The sequence below is a fragment of the Sorex araneus genome, chromosome 4 (assembly GCF_027595985.1).
Source record: "Sorex araneus isolate mSorAra2 chromosome 4, mSorAra2.pri, whole genome shotgun sequence".
Classification (NCBI taxonomy): domain Eukaryota; kingdom Metazoa; phylum Chordata; class Mammalia; order Eulipotyphla; family Soricidae; genus Sorex; species Sorex araneus.
The window spans coordinates 66,541,442-66,556,330 of record NC_073305.1 but is presented as its reverse complement, the minus strand read 5'-3'; the positions used below and the strand labels follow the sequence as shown (position 1 = coordinate 66,556,330).

Here is a 14,889-nt window from a genome sequence, read left to right as displayed (position 1 = left end):
TCGCCATTCTTTACATAAATATGTTATTCTTATTTCCTATGTGAACATATGGCTGTGGTTTATAAAACATTTGGGATGATCCACTGGGCTATATCACATGAAATAGTTTTTCAGTAAAGTACGGATTTAGACTTTTTTAATTATTTTTTTCTAATTAACTGACCATTACATTTCAAAATTCTGAAATGGTCAACCCACCAATGGAAGGATATTTTTAGGCTCCTTCTTGAAAAACCTTCAGAAAACTACAGACCTTGATTTAGAGCAAAAGATATTTTTTATTTATTATACTTGATATCCCAGGAATAGTTATTTGTTATTGTGTTCTTTGTTGAAAATTTTTTTATCTGCTTTACTAATATAGGTTCTTGATGGCAAAGAAGAAGTTGAGAAACAACATAGAGAAAATATTAAAAAACTAAATTCCCTGGTAGAACGCCAAGAGAAGGATCTTGGCCGAATTCAAGTAGATATGGATGAACTTGAAGAAAAGAACCGAAGTGTTCAGGCTGCTCTTGATAATGCTTACAAGTAAGAAAATGAACAAATATAGCCCACTTAAAATCAGTTATCAGCCATAATGGTTAAGAAACCTGGTGCTACTTTTTTCTTGGAGAATGGGAGTTTGGGCTCTATCCATTGGTTCTCAAGGTCTAACTACATTAACTACATTTTGTTTGTTTGTTTTTGAGCCACACATGGCGGTGCTTATGGCTCACTCCTGGCTCTGCACTAAAGAGTCACTCCGGGGGCGGGGAGGTGGGGGGAGGGCCGGAACTATATGGGATGCCAGGAATTGAACCTGGGTCAGACTCTGTGCAAGGCAAACTCCCTACCGACGGTACTGTTCTCCCACCCGAATTACATCTTTAACTTCTGTGTGTATAAACTTGTTAAAGCAGGTTCAGCAAAATTTGATTTTTTTTTTCTGTAGTCAGTTTATTGCGTGACCTCTACCTCATTATGTATATCTCATGGAAAAATAAATGTAGACTTGATTAATTTGGGCATGTAATTAACTACATTATTTTAAATCAAAATCACCAATCTGATTTTTAAAGAGAACTTACTGATCTCCACAAAGCTAATGCTGCAAAAGATAGTGAGGCACAAGAAGCTGCTCTGAGTCGTGAAATGAAAGCTAAAGAACAACTTTCTGCGGCACTAGAGAAAGCCCAGGAAGAGGCCCGCCAGCAACAGGAAACATTAGCTCTCCAGGTAAGCAGTGGTAATGGATTAAATCAGGCTTTCAGACCTGTGTACGTACTTGTGCAAAGTAGGCTCTGTTAGCTAGTGAACCAGTGTTCGTAGAATATGTATTATAATGACATTCGATATTATTTTGATATTATCTTTCATTTTACAATCCTGTTGGGCATTTTTCTTACTATTTTGTTTTTGGAAAACACACCAAGCTATTCTTGGGGCCTATTCCTGACTCTGCACTCAGGATTCACTCTTAGTGGGGTTTGGAGAACATATGTGTATGGTACCAGGGATTGAATCTGGGATAGCTGTGTGCAAAGCAAGCACCCTACCCACTATGCTCTCACTCTGGCCTGGGCACTTTTCTAAGTGTACTAGATCATGCCAAACTTAGTACTGTTTGTTTATTCTAGCTATTGTTAAAGCGATGCTTATATGCAGGCATTGCTTATTTTCGGTTTTCTGAGTTTCAAACTTAAATTTGAGAAAGGTTTGAAATCTTAGGGACCATCTTATCAGAGAAATGCTACACTTACAGATAGACATTAAACCCTCCATGTGATTTGAAGATAATTCATGTAACTCCTGAGCTTCTATTTACTTTGGTCTTGGGGCTACCCACAATGATGCTCAGTGTTTACTCCTGACTTGTAACTGGTATCACTCCTGGTGGATTTGGGAAACCCTTTGGGGTGCTAGTGATCAAACCTGGCCTGGGTAGCTTGTTTCCACTCCTGAGCTTTTAATCTCTGTACTCTTAAGCGAAAGAACACTAGGGTTTGTCAGGCTCTACGGAAATTATCAGTTGATGGATATTTGAGGTATCTTTACTTTTTTTGGTTATGAATAACAGTCATAGGTATTCACAAACAAGTTTTTAAAAGTTATCATTGAGTTGAAATGTTTTAAAGTGGTGTTTTATTAATAAGTTCTTTATGTACATATTTTAAATTCTCTAAATACCCTTGGTGACCCTTTATTTTACTTTTTGAGGAACTTCTAAATTTTTATTTGTTTAAGGTACAGAGCTTTTAAAATATGTTTGTTTTAATTTATCTGTATCTTTGATAGTATTTTTTATTGTGTGCTTAATTTTTCCACCATAACCTTTTAGTGGATAATATGAATATAGTATTCTAAGGTTTCTTACATGATTAATAGTGAATGTCTTTTAAATGTGATTATTGGTCATATATATCACTTTTGGGTAATTTTATTCAAATAATTTCGTAGTTTTTAATTGAGCTATCTTTATTGTTGAGTTAGAAGTTCTCTTCTATACCATTCATACTGTAGACCGATGATTCTCTCTTTCTGACTGGCCTCTTTCAAACTTGTTTCCTTGGTGGCTCCCAGTGTACTGGCTGTCTCCCTAGTCTCCAACTGTGGCTCCCATATGGTAGCCCGGGAGCCATGTGGCTCCCAGCTGAGATGCTGGGATTTGAACCCAGGTCAGCTGCGTGCAAGGCAAACGCCCTACCCGCTGTGCTATCGCTCCAGCCCCTGCTTGTTTCTTTGGCAGGTGTGCCTCTCTCCCTTTCTTCTTTCTCTCCCTCTGTCTCCCTCCCCAGCGCTATCCCTCTCTCTCTCATTTTCTCTCTCTCCCTCCCTCTCTGTCCCTCTCTCTCCATATATCCTTGTCTTCCTCTCTTCCTCTCTCTCCCTCCACTTTTGGGCATTGTGGTTTACAATATTGATACTGAAAGGTTATCAAGAATATCTTTTACCTAGGGGCTGGAGCGATAGCACAGCGGGTAGGGTGTTTGCCTTACATGCAGCCGACCCGGGTTCGATTTCCAGCATCCTATATGGTCCCCGAGCACTGCCAGGAGTAACCCCTGAGCATTGCTGGGTGTGACCCAAAAAGAAAAAATAAAGAATATCCCTTTCCGGGGCTGAAGCGATAACACAGTGGGTAGGGCGTTTGCCTTGCACGAGGCCGACCCGGGTTCAATCCCCGGCATCCCATATGGTCCCCCAAGCACTGCCAGGAGCAATTCCTGAGTGCAAAGCCAGGAGTAACCCCTGAGCATCGCTGGGTGTGACCCAAAAAGAAAAAAAAAACAATTTCCAGCATCCCATAGGGTCCTCCGAGCACTGCCAGGAGTAATTCCTGAGTGCATGAGCCAGGAGTAACCCCTGTGCATCGCCGGGTGTGACCCAAAAAGCAAACAAACAAACAAACAAACAAAAAAAGAATATCCCTTACCTACTTTTAACCCTCAGATCTTGTCCAGTGTGATCATTCCCAGCTATTATTCCCATACCAGTCTCTTTATCTTACCAACTCTCAGCCCTACACACATTTGTCATTAGTTCCAACCATTAGCAGAAAGTTTTGATGCTGTTTTGACATTTTTGTTTTTTCCTTTTGGACCACAATCAGCTGTGCTCAGTCTTACTCCTGGCTTAGCACTCAGGGGACCATACAGGGTGTCAGGGATTGGATCCAGGTCAGCCACATGCAAGGCAAGTGCCCTACCCACTATACTATCACTCTGGCCCCTTGACACTGTTTTTGACAACTTACTGATTCTCCTTATACAGGTGGGAGACCTGAGGCTGGCGCTACAGCGTGCAGAACAAACAGCAGCCAGAAAAGAGGATTATTTACGCCATGAGATCAGTGAACTCCAGCAGGTATCGTTGTAGTTTTTGTGAATAAATCCAAGTTGGTTGTTTTTCTCCCCAAAAAATAAAAACATAACTAGCTGAGGTAAAGTGCATGAAATTGAGATTATCTCACTCATACTTTTCATTTGCATTTTTTCTATGGCTTATGTGTATAAAATCAGAATGGGCCCATTAAATAAAGGAGTTAAAGAAAGGAAATCCTTCATTTTGTTTCATGGAAAATATTTTATCTTGACATTTTATGTGTAAGTGCTGTATATTTGGATAGTAATTTTAAAATCTGATTGATTCCAGTGTTTTCTGTGGGAAGGATAATCATGTGCCAGTTTGTTTGTTTGTTTGTTTTGTGAGGCAGAGTAGTTTCATTGAAAGAAATTTGCTTGGAGAAGTGTCAGGGTAAACAAAGAGATAACATGGGTGTGCAAGAGAGAACTCGGGCTTCTTCGGAGTCTGCCCGGGTGTTATGCCACTGCCACATTAGTGAACAGTGCTCAGGCAAAAAAGGTAAAATATAACTTAGATTTTTCTGTTTTTTTAAGTGCTAAAATGTATTTGGATGAGGCTTTGGGTGAGAGGAAACCTGAGGACACTGGTGAAGGGAAGTTGACACTGGTGGTGGGATTGGTGTTAGAATATTCTACATGTGAAGTCAACTATGAGTAACTGTATAAATAACAGTGCTGTAATATTTTTAAATTATTTTAATGTAGAAAATCTTAAGGATAATGAATGTTTGGTGAAGAGACATTAACCAGGAGGTTTGGATGATAGTCTTTGTACCTCGTGGTTCTCAAATACCATCTTTATCTTAGAAATCTTATATATGAGCCCTTACTTAGATATTGTATTTATTCACCTTTACGGATTGAGTCATTAGGAAATGATTTTTTAATTCTGTCTTGGAAAAATAATTTTTCCAGGAATCTATCATAAAGTTAGTTTGCTATAGTGTTTCAGTATTTTTATTACTGTCAGTGGCAGTGACTTAAGAATTTCATGATTCAGAGACTCCAAGAAGCAGAGAATCGAAACCAAGAACTGAGTCAAAGTGTTTCATCAACAACAAGACCGTTGCTTCGTCAAATAGAAAATTTGCAGGCAACTCTCGGGTCCCAGACATCATCGTGGGAGAAGTTAGAGAAGAATCTTTCTGATAGGTTGGGTAAGTACTTTAGTTGTTTCTTTTCTATTGTATGGCACCAGGGATGGAACTCAAGTCTGCACACATGTTCCCTGCTCTACTACATTGGTTTGTATGCTGAGTACATAAACCCTTCCATTTTCCTAGGATTATAGTATGAAATCGAAATTCACTTGATCTGGGTAGTTATATTTTGAATCTGACTTAAAGATTTTTAACTCTTCTCTTTCACATTCAATTTCTAATATTTTTGAATTTTCACACCGTTTGTTTTCTCTGTTACATTTTGTCAGAAACTGCCTAAAATCCTTATATGTCATTCTTGCATCCGTTTTTCCCTTGTCCACTGGTAAGTTCAACTTTGTCTTACACTATCGTGTAGGAAAAGTATCATGCTAGTGAGTGGCAGAATTCCAAGAGGAGAGAAGTCTAAAGATAACCAAGTTCAGATTCTGGTAGACAGATGTCATATTCTGCCCCTTTATAGAAAAACCACAGGATGCCCTGTGGTGCTGTTTAAAAAAAAAGAAAATAATTTCCCCCCTGATGTTAATATACACACACAGGCTGTATATTTGTATCAGATTGACTGGAATCAGCAAATTTATGAAAAAAATCACTCATACATTCTATGCTTCACATTAACTCTAATTTGGAAACATCATAGTGTGGTGAGTAAAGCGATGAAAGCAGACTGGGTTTGGAGTCCTGGACTCCCAGGGACTCCAGTGTTTTATTTGAATTTAGTTTTTGCAGGCATGGACTCTAGTGTTTGATTTTAATCATCTAGCTAGATACTTCTCTCTCTCTTTTTTTTTTCTTAACATTTTTGGGTCACGTTCAGGGGTGCTCAGAAGTTATCCCTGGCTCTGTGCTCATGAATCACTCCTGGTGAGGCTTCCATGGAGTGCCAGAAAGCGTACCTGGTTTGGTGGCATGCAAGGCCAGTACCTTACCTGTTGCACTGTATCTCTGATGCCTACATTTTTAAGTTCACTTATTTGAAAATGACTAGAGAAATCATAAGGCACACATGTGGCCTTCCCTGGTGCCTGGTATCACATGGACCCTCAGGCATTGCCAGATGCACCTGTGGAGGCCTCTAAGCACTACAGGTCTGACTCTGTAGGCTCTCAAGTGCTGCTGGGATACCTGCAGTAGCACCACATCCTCTGGCCTTAGCCTTGAACAACGACTTTTGGCTGAAAATTGCTAGAAGGATCATGTGGGCCTTCTGAGTGCCATTTGGGAAGACCTTCACTCCACCTGAAAAAAATTTTTGAGAATAAATATGATAATATGAATTAATTTTGATTATTTTGTTTATGGATATTAGGCAGTAAGTAGTAACCAGTTTTAAATGTTTATTTAAAACATTTTAAAAGTTTGAAGAACTTTTAGGGCCAGGCTATAATACAGCAAATGGGTGTTTGCCTTGCATGTGGCCAACCTGGGTTCAATCCCCGGCATCCCATATGGTCTCCTGAGCACTGCAATGCCAGGAATGATCCCTGAGCATCACCAGGTGTGGCCCCAAAAGAAGAACAAACAAAAAGTTCTAGAAAGTCTATGTGGTGTCTTGGTCTTTTATATGGATATGTGATTTCCCTTTTAATTCTGCAATCAGGTGAATCCCAGTCCTTGTTGGCAGCAGCCGTGGAAAGAGAACGTGCAGCTACAGAAGAACTCCTTGCCAACAAAGCACAGATGTCTTCCATGGAGTCACAGAATTCTCTCTTAAGACAGGAAAACAGTAGATTTCAGGCCCAGCTAGAATCAGAGAAAAATAGACTAAGAAAAATGGAGGATGAAAATAATAGGTGAGCATGGAGCATGTCTCCTGAGTGTGACTCTTGAGATTTCTGATATTTTAAAGCAATTAAAAATATGTTGGCTTTTAGCTTTGTAACTCTGATCACTGGTTACTCTTAGTGTTTAAAAGAAGAGTTGTTTGTGGGGCTGGAGTGAGTGCAGGGTGGCTGCTTGCCCTGCGTGCTGTTGGCCTGGGTTCAATCCCTGCACCATGGGCCGAACATGACCAGGTGTGGCTCCTGGTCATAATCCCAATAACAACAACAACAAAAGAATTGTAGGTGATTAATAATAATAATTAAAAAACTACTAACAAGATGATATCACAAATAGCACTAGGATTCATTGAACCTCACCTCAGATCTTCAAATTCTGTTGTATATAGTATCAGTTTTAATAATCTTTCAGTCTTCTAAATAAATGTCGTGGGTTCTTTGGAAGCTAGAAGCTCTATGATAGTCCATCTACCTGAAATTGTATTAAGAGTGATTAGAGTGGGATTTTTTTTTTTTTTGGATGGGGTTGGGGGCAGGCAGAGTGGGCACACCAGCAGTGCTCGAGGCTTACTTGCTCTGTGCTCAGGCATCACTCCTAGTGATGCTCAGGGGACCTTATGCAGTGCTTAGGATCTAACTTGGGCCACGCATGTGCAAGGCAAGTGCTCTACCTGCTGTTCTAGCTCTCCAGCCCCAAAGTGCATTTTTTAAAAAATAAGGGCCACATTTCCTGGTGCTTTTGGATCACTAGCGCCACATCCAGCTGTGCTTAGGGAACCATATAATCCTAGGAATTGAGTTCAGGACCTCAAACATACTAGACATGTGCTCTTTGTAGTTTAATTTCTAACTAAAATCAAATCATCTCAAATATGTAGTTGGAAAATTACTGCTATCAAGATGGAAATGAAAATGGCCACCAAGTATATTACTGGAGTTTTCTGCCACAATAGTGGACAGAAGTGCCGCTCCGGAGTAGGAGGTGGTGCTGGATGTTGGTCAAGTGTTATGCATGCAACCTATCAGTAACAGTATTATAAACCACAGTGCCCGAAAGGGAAACTGGGGACATTGGTAGAAGAAAATGGCCACTGGTGAAGGGATTGGTATTGGAATATTGTATGCTTGAAACTGTTATGTATATCTTTGTAAATCATAATACCTCAAGAAAATTTGTTTTTAACTCTACTAAGAAAAAAATATTAAGTAGGGAGTTTTTAATCATCTGTATTATCATCATTTTTGTTCTGTTTAACTCCCTCTATAGGTACCAAGTTGAATTAGAAAACTTAAAAGATGAATACGTAAGAACGCTTGAAGAGACAAGAAAAGAAAAGGTATTTCTATCATTTCTTACTCACCTTTCAGGCTTCCATTAGAGAGTGGTGGGGGATGGTAGTGAAATAATGAGATGATAAGATGATGTGGATGTTGTTAACTACTTTTGGAATGTAGTCTTTTAGAGTAAAACAAAAAAAGAGGGTATTTTTTATGTGCCTGATTTTGAAATCAACTTACTATGATGGCATGAATTAGTATCACAGAAATTATTTAACTGTATCTCTCTCCATTAGACACTGTTGAATAGTCAATTAGAAATGGAGAAAATGAAAGTTGAACAGGAAAGGAAAAAAGCAATTTTTACTCAAGAAGCTTTGAAAGAAAAGGTACTGATATTTTTTTTTTTCTGGGGAGATGGGATTTTATCATTTAATAGCTGTTATGATCAATCATTGATTGTTTTGTAATCTGGGCCATATTTTATAAATGTCATTTCTTTTACCTAAAATTAATAATGATGAGTTTTAGTAGTGTAATCAGTCTCCTACTCAGACAAGATACTAAACTTGAATTTTTCCCAAGAGACTGTGATTTCTGGGATTTGAATTACAGAATAAATCTCTCGGGCTCCACCCATCCCTTTTGTTTTTCACTTTTTTTTGTTGTGGGGAGCACGACTAACATTCGGGGCTTGCTTTCGGCTCTGTGCTCAGGAGTCACGCCTAGCACGGCTCAGGAGACTAGATGTGCTGGGACTGACCTGGGATGGGCATGAGAGGCGAGCGCCCTCTCTGTTGTACTGTTTCTCTGGCTTCATTTTGCTCTTGTTTTAAATGACTTCTGAACTGAAACTAATAGATCTCATTTGGCCTATAGTGACCTTAGAAATAAAAAGTTATTTGTTCACTTTTTTCTACTTAAACTAATTTTTCTATAGAAAATTCCTATGCTAAAAGATTATAATGTACCTGGTGGTTAACATGGTATGTTAAGACTACTTATATATAAATTAAAATCACCTCTTGAATTTATTTGGTATTAAAATGCAAAGGATTAACGAGAAATCTCATGGTTTTTATAACTCATTGATAATTTTATACTAAAGCAGAATATTTAATTGATAGCACAGCGGGTAGGGCGTTTGCCTTGCACGTGGCCAACTCGGGTTTAAGAGTATCGCGCCTGCATGGCAGAGCCTGGCAAGCTACCCGTGGAGTATTCGATATGCCAAAAACAGAAACAGTAAGTCTCACAATGGAGATGTTACTGGTGCCCACTTGAGCAAATCGGTGGACAACAGGATGATAGTGCTACAGTGCTATTTTAACAAAGCATTCTCATGCTTTTAAAAATCAACCAAAAAAATAAAATAAAAAATAAAAATTAACCAAATGTTGTGGTTGTAATATAAACAAGTTCTGATATGTTTGCCCATATCTACCAACCTTTTCAATTGCTAAGTTAATGCCTTTTATAAGATTTCAGAAATCATACTGGTAACAATTTATGGGGAAATGAAAGTACTTTTGTTATTAATCCTAGAAAAGCTTCTCACTTTTTTCTGTTTAAATTATACTCCTTAGGTAACTAAGTATTTTTTTTCTACCCAAAGGAACGGAAACCATTTTCTGTTTCTAGCACTCCTACAATGTCACGCTCAAGTTCCATAAGTGGAGTTGATATGGCGGGGCTGCAAACATCTTTCCTCTCTCAGGTGATACTGTATTTCTTCTACATGCTTGGCTCTTAAACCAGATCACGATAAAGGGAATATGTGGTTAACAGTTCAGCTATCGCTATGATCTTGCCTTTCCAGAGTGCTGGTTGCAGCAAGGAAAATTATGTCCCTTTGAGAAAGTCATAGATACTCAAGTAAGCGTTGATAGAACCACTTTGTACTTAAAAATGGAATAAAATCTATAGTAACTGAAAAATTATCTGTGCTTTCTTAATTAGGATGAGACTCAAGATCACTCATTTGGATCAATGACTGTATCAGCAAATGGAAACAATCTCTATGATGCTGTAAGGATGGGGGCAGGATCAAGCATTATTGAAAATCTACAGTCTCAGCTAAAGCTCAGGGAAGGCGAAATTACTCATTTGCAGGTATTGGAAAGTTAAATGTGCTATAGAAGTAAATGAAATTTTGAGTCTGGAAAATGTTTTATTCTTTATTTCCATTTTAACTCTGAGCGATTTCTTTAAAAAAAGAAAATGAGGGGCTGGAGAGATAGCACAGCGGGTAGGGCGTTTGCCTTGCACGCGGCCGACCCGGGTTCAAATCCCAGCATCCCATATGGTCCCCTGAGCACGGCCAGGGGTAATTCCTGAGTGCAGAGCCAGGAGTGACCCCTGTGCATCGCCAGGTGTGACCCAAAAAGAAAAAAAAAAAAAAAAAAAAATAAAAAAAGAAAATGAATTAGAGGCATATAAAGCCCAAAAATGTATCACAAACATTAATGATAAAGCTTAGGCAGATAGATTAGCCAAAGTTAAAAGCCACAAGAGTCCAACAGATGGCTCAGATTAGACCTACCTCCTTTATCACAGAAAATGCCAGACTGGATCTGGCCTCCTCATGAGTTGTAACCTGTTCAGGCAGGACTCTCTGCTTATATGATTATTCATATAAGCAGAGACCTTCTTCTAGGCATATTTTCCAAGCAATAACAAAAAAAGGGAAATTGCTGAGCTTAGCTGATTTTATTCTTCCCAGCCTTAGCACTTAGGGAAGTTGCTCCATCTCATCTTGAGAGTTTGAGAAAAGGTGATGAAAAGAGCTTAGAATGAACATCCTGTACATAAAAAAGAATCCGGAATGGGGAAGAAGCTTCCTCTCATCTTGTTCTGTATATGTGGTGGGAAATGTTAAAACAAGTTTACCTGTTTTCAGTATTAAAACTTATTTCATGCTAAGACTTATTCTGTTTTCATTACGTGGTTTTAGTTCAAAGTAGTAGACTAGTATTCAACTAAAGATATCCCTGCAGAGAGAGAGAACCAGGCACTTGCTTTGCACACAGCTGATCCTTGTCCGAGCTCCAGCACTGCATATAAGCTCACTGAGCATCATCAGGAGTGTTCCCTGAGCATAGAGCCAGGAGTAAACCCTGAGCACTGCTGGGGGTAGCCCCACATTTTTTGAAAAGAAGATATCCTTACAGTGGGGCTTGTGGGATGGTACAAAAGATTTAGGTGCTTATATAGCATGTGGCTATGGATGCAGCACTGGTTCAAATCCTGGCACTGCATATTGTCTCCTGAGCACAGAGCCAGGTCAGGTCCCTGAGTGCTGCCAGGTGTGTCCCAAAAACCAAAAATGTTTTAAATAAACATATCCCCCAAAATAACAAAATCTGAATCCAACCTTAATTGGGTTAATTAAGCTTGAATTAGCATTCAACTTCCCCTTAGGAGGGAATCTAGCCAATTTGCTAGATTTTTCAGTCTGCTATAGTAGGCTAAAAAAAACCCACAAAAACACCCCCAATATCTTTGCATTGGGGGAAATATAGATCAGAATCATCTGATATCAATATTTACCTCTATTTTGTGCTTAAGGTCTAATTAAATTTTTTATAATCTTATGCTATAATATTTTTTTTGTCATTATGTTTGATTTGGGGCTCACACTGGGCTGTGCAGCGAGGCTTACTCTTGGCAGTGCACGGGGCTTCCATGCAGACAGGAATCGAGCCCTGGAAGCACAGGCTCCTGGGAGCCATTTCCATCCTGCCTTCTTGCGCACAGGACACAGCAGAGTACTGATGTCCTTCTCTGTTTGGAGGACAGGTCACAGTTTTGGGTCTGCTGCCTGAGTTGCATGTTGGTCTGGATATCACGTAGTAGCCAGTGGGGCTCTGGAATCCACTGAGTTGAAGCAGCAACAACAGTGTAAGCATGCATGTTTGCAGAGAGCACCCAGTCACCAGCATGCATCTTGGGCAGGACACTGTGCTTAACTATATGATCAAGGCTGTCACATATTGACCCCACATGCTGGATGATTAATACTTGGGTCTCTTGCAGATGAGGCTTCACATGTGCATGGTAATAAAGGATGTAATCAAATGATCCGTACACTCCACCATTCACATAATACACCAGTCACTTGGTTGATCATCATCAGAGCCTGTTTTTATAACAAGGACTTTTGCCTTACACTCGGCCAACCCGGGTTCGATTCCTGCATCCCTCTCGTAGAGCCGGACAAGCTACCGAGAATATCCCGCCCGCACCGTCCGCATGGCTGAGCCTGGCAAGCTACCCATGGCGTATTTGATACACCAAAAACAGTAACAACAAGTCTCACAATGGAGACATTGCTGTTGCCCACTTGAGCAAATCAGTGAAAAACGGGATGACAGTGACAGTGACCTGGCAATGCCCACGGATGACTCTTGGTTCTTCACTTAAGAATCATTCCTGGCAATGGTCAGAGAACCTTATGGGATGCCAGGGATTGAACCCAAGTTGGCCACATGCAAGGCAAATGCCCTAACCACTGTACCATCACTCTGGCCCAATGATTGCTTTTTTGATCAGGAAAAGGGCAAAGATCTGAGACAGGACCATAAGAGCCTCTTCTCAGTCTCTAAGGAGTCACTGTTCATAATTTAAAATAATCTATATTGAGACTGGAGAGATAATACAGTAAGTACTTGCCTTGCAAGCAGACTTCCTGAGTTTGATCTCGAGCACCACATATGGTCTGCAGAGCCCGTCAGAACTGATCTTGTGCACAGAGCCAGGAATAAGCCCTGAGTACAGCTGGGTGTGGCTCAGGAACCAGAAAGGGAAAAAGTGAAATAATCTATATTATTTTGGTAATGGTAACAGCCTCAGTTGTCTTTTGTGTTCCCCAAAGAGATAACTGGGCACATGAGAATAAAACCTATCTATCCCATTTGGTGAAACTGGTCCCAGACTATTTACTTAAATTGGAGAAGAACATAAAGCTGTATTTTCAAACAGATACTTGGATTTGCTATAGTTCTTCCCTCTTACATAATAAACCCTACAAATGGTGTATTTCTCTGAGGATAATTGGAACCCACTTTTGCCATTATTTTCTTATGTACATAAGAAAGAACTTACTCATAATTATATGCTGGTTTGTTTATGTTTTTTGTTTATTTGGGGGCCACACCAGAGGAGCTCAGGATTACTCCTTACTCTGTTAGGACTCAACTCCTGACAATGCTCAAGGGATCATATGTGGTGCTGTGGATAGAACTGGGATGGGCCACTTGCAGGACATGTACCTTACCACCCTGTATGATATCTCAAATCTCAGAATGTTAAACTAACCCTTAAATTTTATTTTGGCTTAAATTATTTTGTGGTAATCTTTTCAGCTGGAAATAAGCAATTTAGAAAAAACTCGTTCAATAATGGCTGAAGAGCTAGTTAAATTAACGAACCAAAATGATGAACTGGAAGAAAAAGTGAAGGAGATACCCAAACTTCGAACTCAGCTAAGAGTAAGTATTTGTCACTGAGATGAGTCCAAGATATTTGAATATACTTAATTTTAATGTTTATTTATTTATTTATTTATTTATTTTGCACAGCAAAGCCTAGCAAGCTCCCCGTGGCGTATTCGATATGCCATAAACCGTAACAATGATGGGACTCATTCCCCTGACCCTGGAAGAGCCTCCAATGCAGCACTGTTGGAAAGGATGAGTAAAGACAGGCTGCTAAAATCTCAGGGCTAGGACGAATGGAGACGTTACTGGCGCCTGCTCAAGCAAATTGATGAACAACAGGGTGACAGTGATGCAGTGATACAGTGATATATATTTTTCATTTTTGAGTCACACCCACTGGCGCTCAGGACTAACTCCTGGCTTTGCACTCAGGATCACTCCTGGTGGGGCTCCAGGGACCTGAGAGGTAGCAGGGATTAAAACCTGATTGGCTGCATACAAGGCAAGCACCCTACCCACTGTACTTTCTCTAAAGCCCCTTAATTTCATATTTTTAATGAATATCAATTCATATGTTTGTTTTATCTAAAGAATATAGAGAATTGATATTCAAGTAAATACCCTTGAAGATGACTCTTGCATGTAATATTGTACTGTTTTTCAGTTGTTCTTAGTCCTAGTCTAGGAAAATAGCTAGATTTTTTAAGCCAAGACACTTTTATAGTATTACATTTTACATGATCTAGTATTTTAGTTTTTTGAATGTTGTATATATGATCATGCTTAGTATGTTGGTATTATTAGTCATTATTAGGACATAATGGAACATATTTTCTTTTGTTTTTTCCTATAAAATAAATACTAGGTAATACTTAAATCACAACTTCAGTAGTCACCAATAACACTAAAATTTCATCAGGTATGCTTATACCAATGGAAGAAAAGACAGATTTAAGTTAAATATAGGGAGAATTATAGATTTAGTGGAAAGACTTGGTAAAATTGATAGCCATTTTCTCATAGGTCCTTTTTTTTTTTCTTTTTGGGTCACACCCGGCAATACACAGGGGTCACTCCTGGCTCTGTATTCAGGAATGAGTCCTGGCAGTGCTCAGGTGACCATATGGGATGCTGGGAATCAACCCGGGTCGGCCACGTGCAGGGCAAACACCCTGTGCTATCGCTCCAGCCCCTCTCATAGGTTTTTAAATTTGTGGGGTTTTTTTTTTTGTCTAATATTTGCTAATCATTCTTACAGACTAGAATGTGAATTAGTTTTTCTAAATGATGACTGTATGATTTTATGTAAATTGTTCTACTGGTGACTCATTTATGCTAATATAATAAAGGTGTTCTATGCAATTATTTTTAACATTGTAAACTA

General features: G+C 39.3%; 1 protein-coding gene and 1 non-coding gene across 2 annotated transcripts in view; one reads left to right on the top strand and one right to left on the bottom strand.

Moving 5' to 3' along the window:
- TMF1 (TATA element modulatory factor 1) overlaps positions 1-14,889 on the top strand; it is a 34,321-nt gene that overhangs the window by 17,639 nt on the left and 1,793 nt on the right. The window contains exons 7-16 of the mRNA XM_004612786.3: positions 365-531; positions 1,062-1,218; positions 3,754-3,846; positions 4,846-5,002; positions 6,609-6,801; positions 8,057-8,126; positions 8,364-8,456; positions 9,683-9,784; positions 10,027-10,179; positions 13,431-13,556. Of these exons, the coding sequence (XP_004612843.2) occupies positions 365-531; positions 1,062-1,218; positions 3,754-3,846; positions 4,846-5,002; positions 6,609-6,801; positions 8,057-8,126; positions 8,364-8,456; positions 9,683-9,784; positions 10,027-10,179; positions 13,431-13,556 (1,311 nt within the window). The remainder of the gene's footprint in view (positions 1-364; positions 532-1,061; positions 1,219-3,753; positions 3,847-4,845; positions 5,003-6,608; positions 6,802-8,056; positions 8,127-8,363; positions 8,457-9,682; positions 9,785-10,026; positions 10,180-13,430; positions 13,557-14,889) is intronic.
- On the bottom strand, positions 139-269 carry LOC129404682 (small nucleolar RNA SNORA2/SNORA34 family). The gene has a single exon (XR_008630051.1). It is a non-coding gene; the product is annotated as a small nucleolar RNA SNORA2/SNORA34 family (small nucleolar RNA).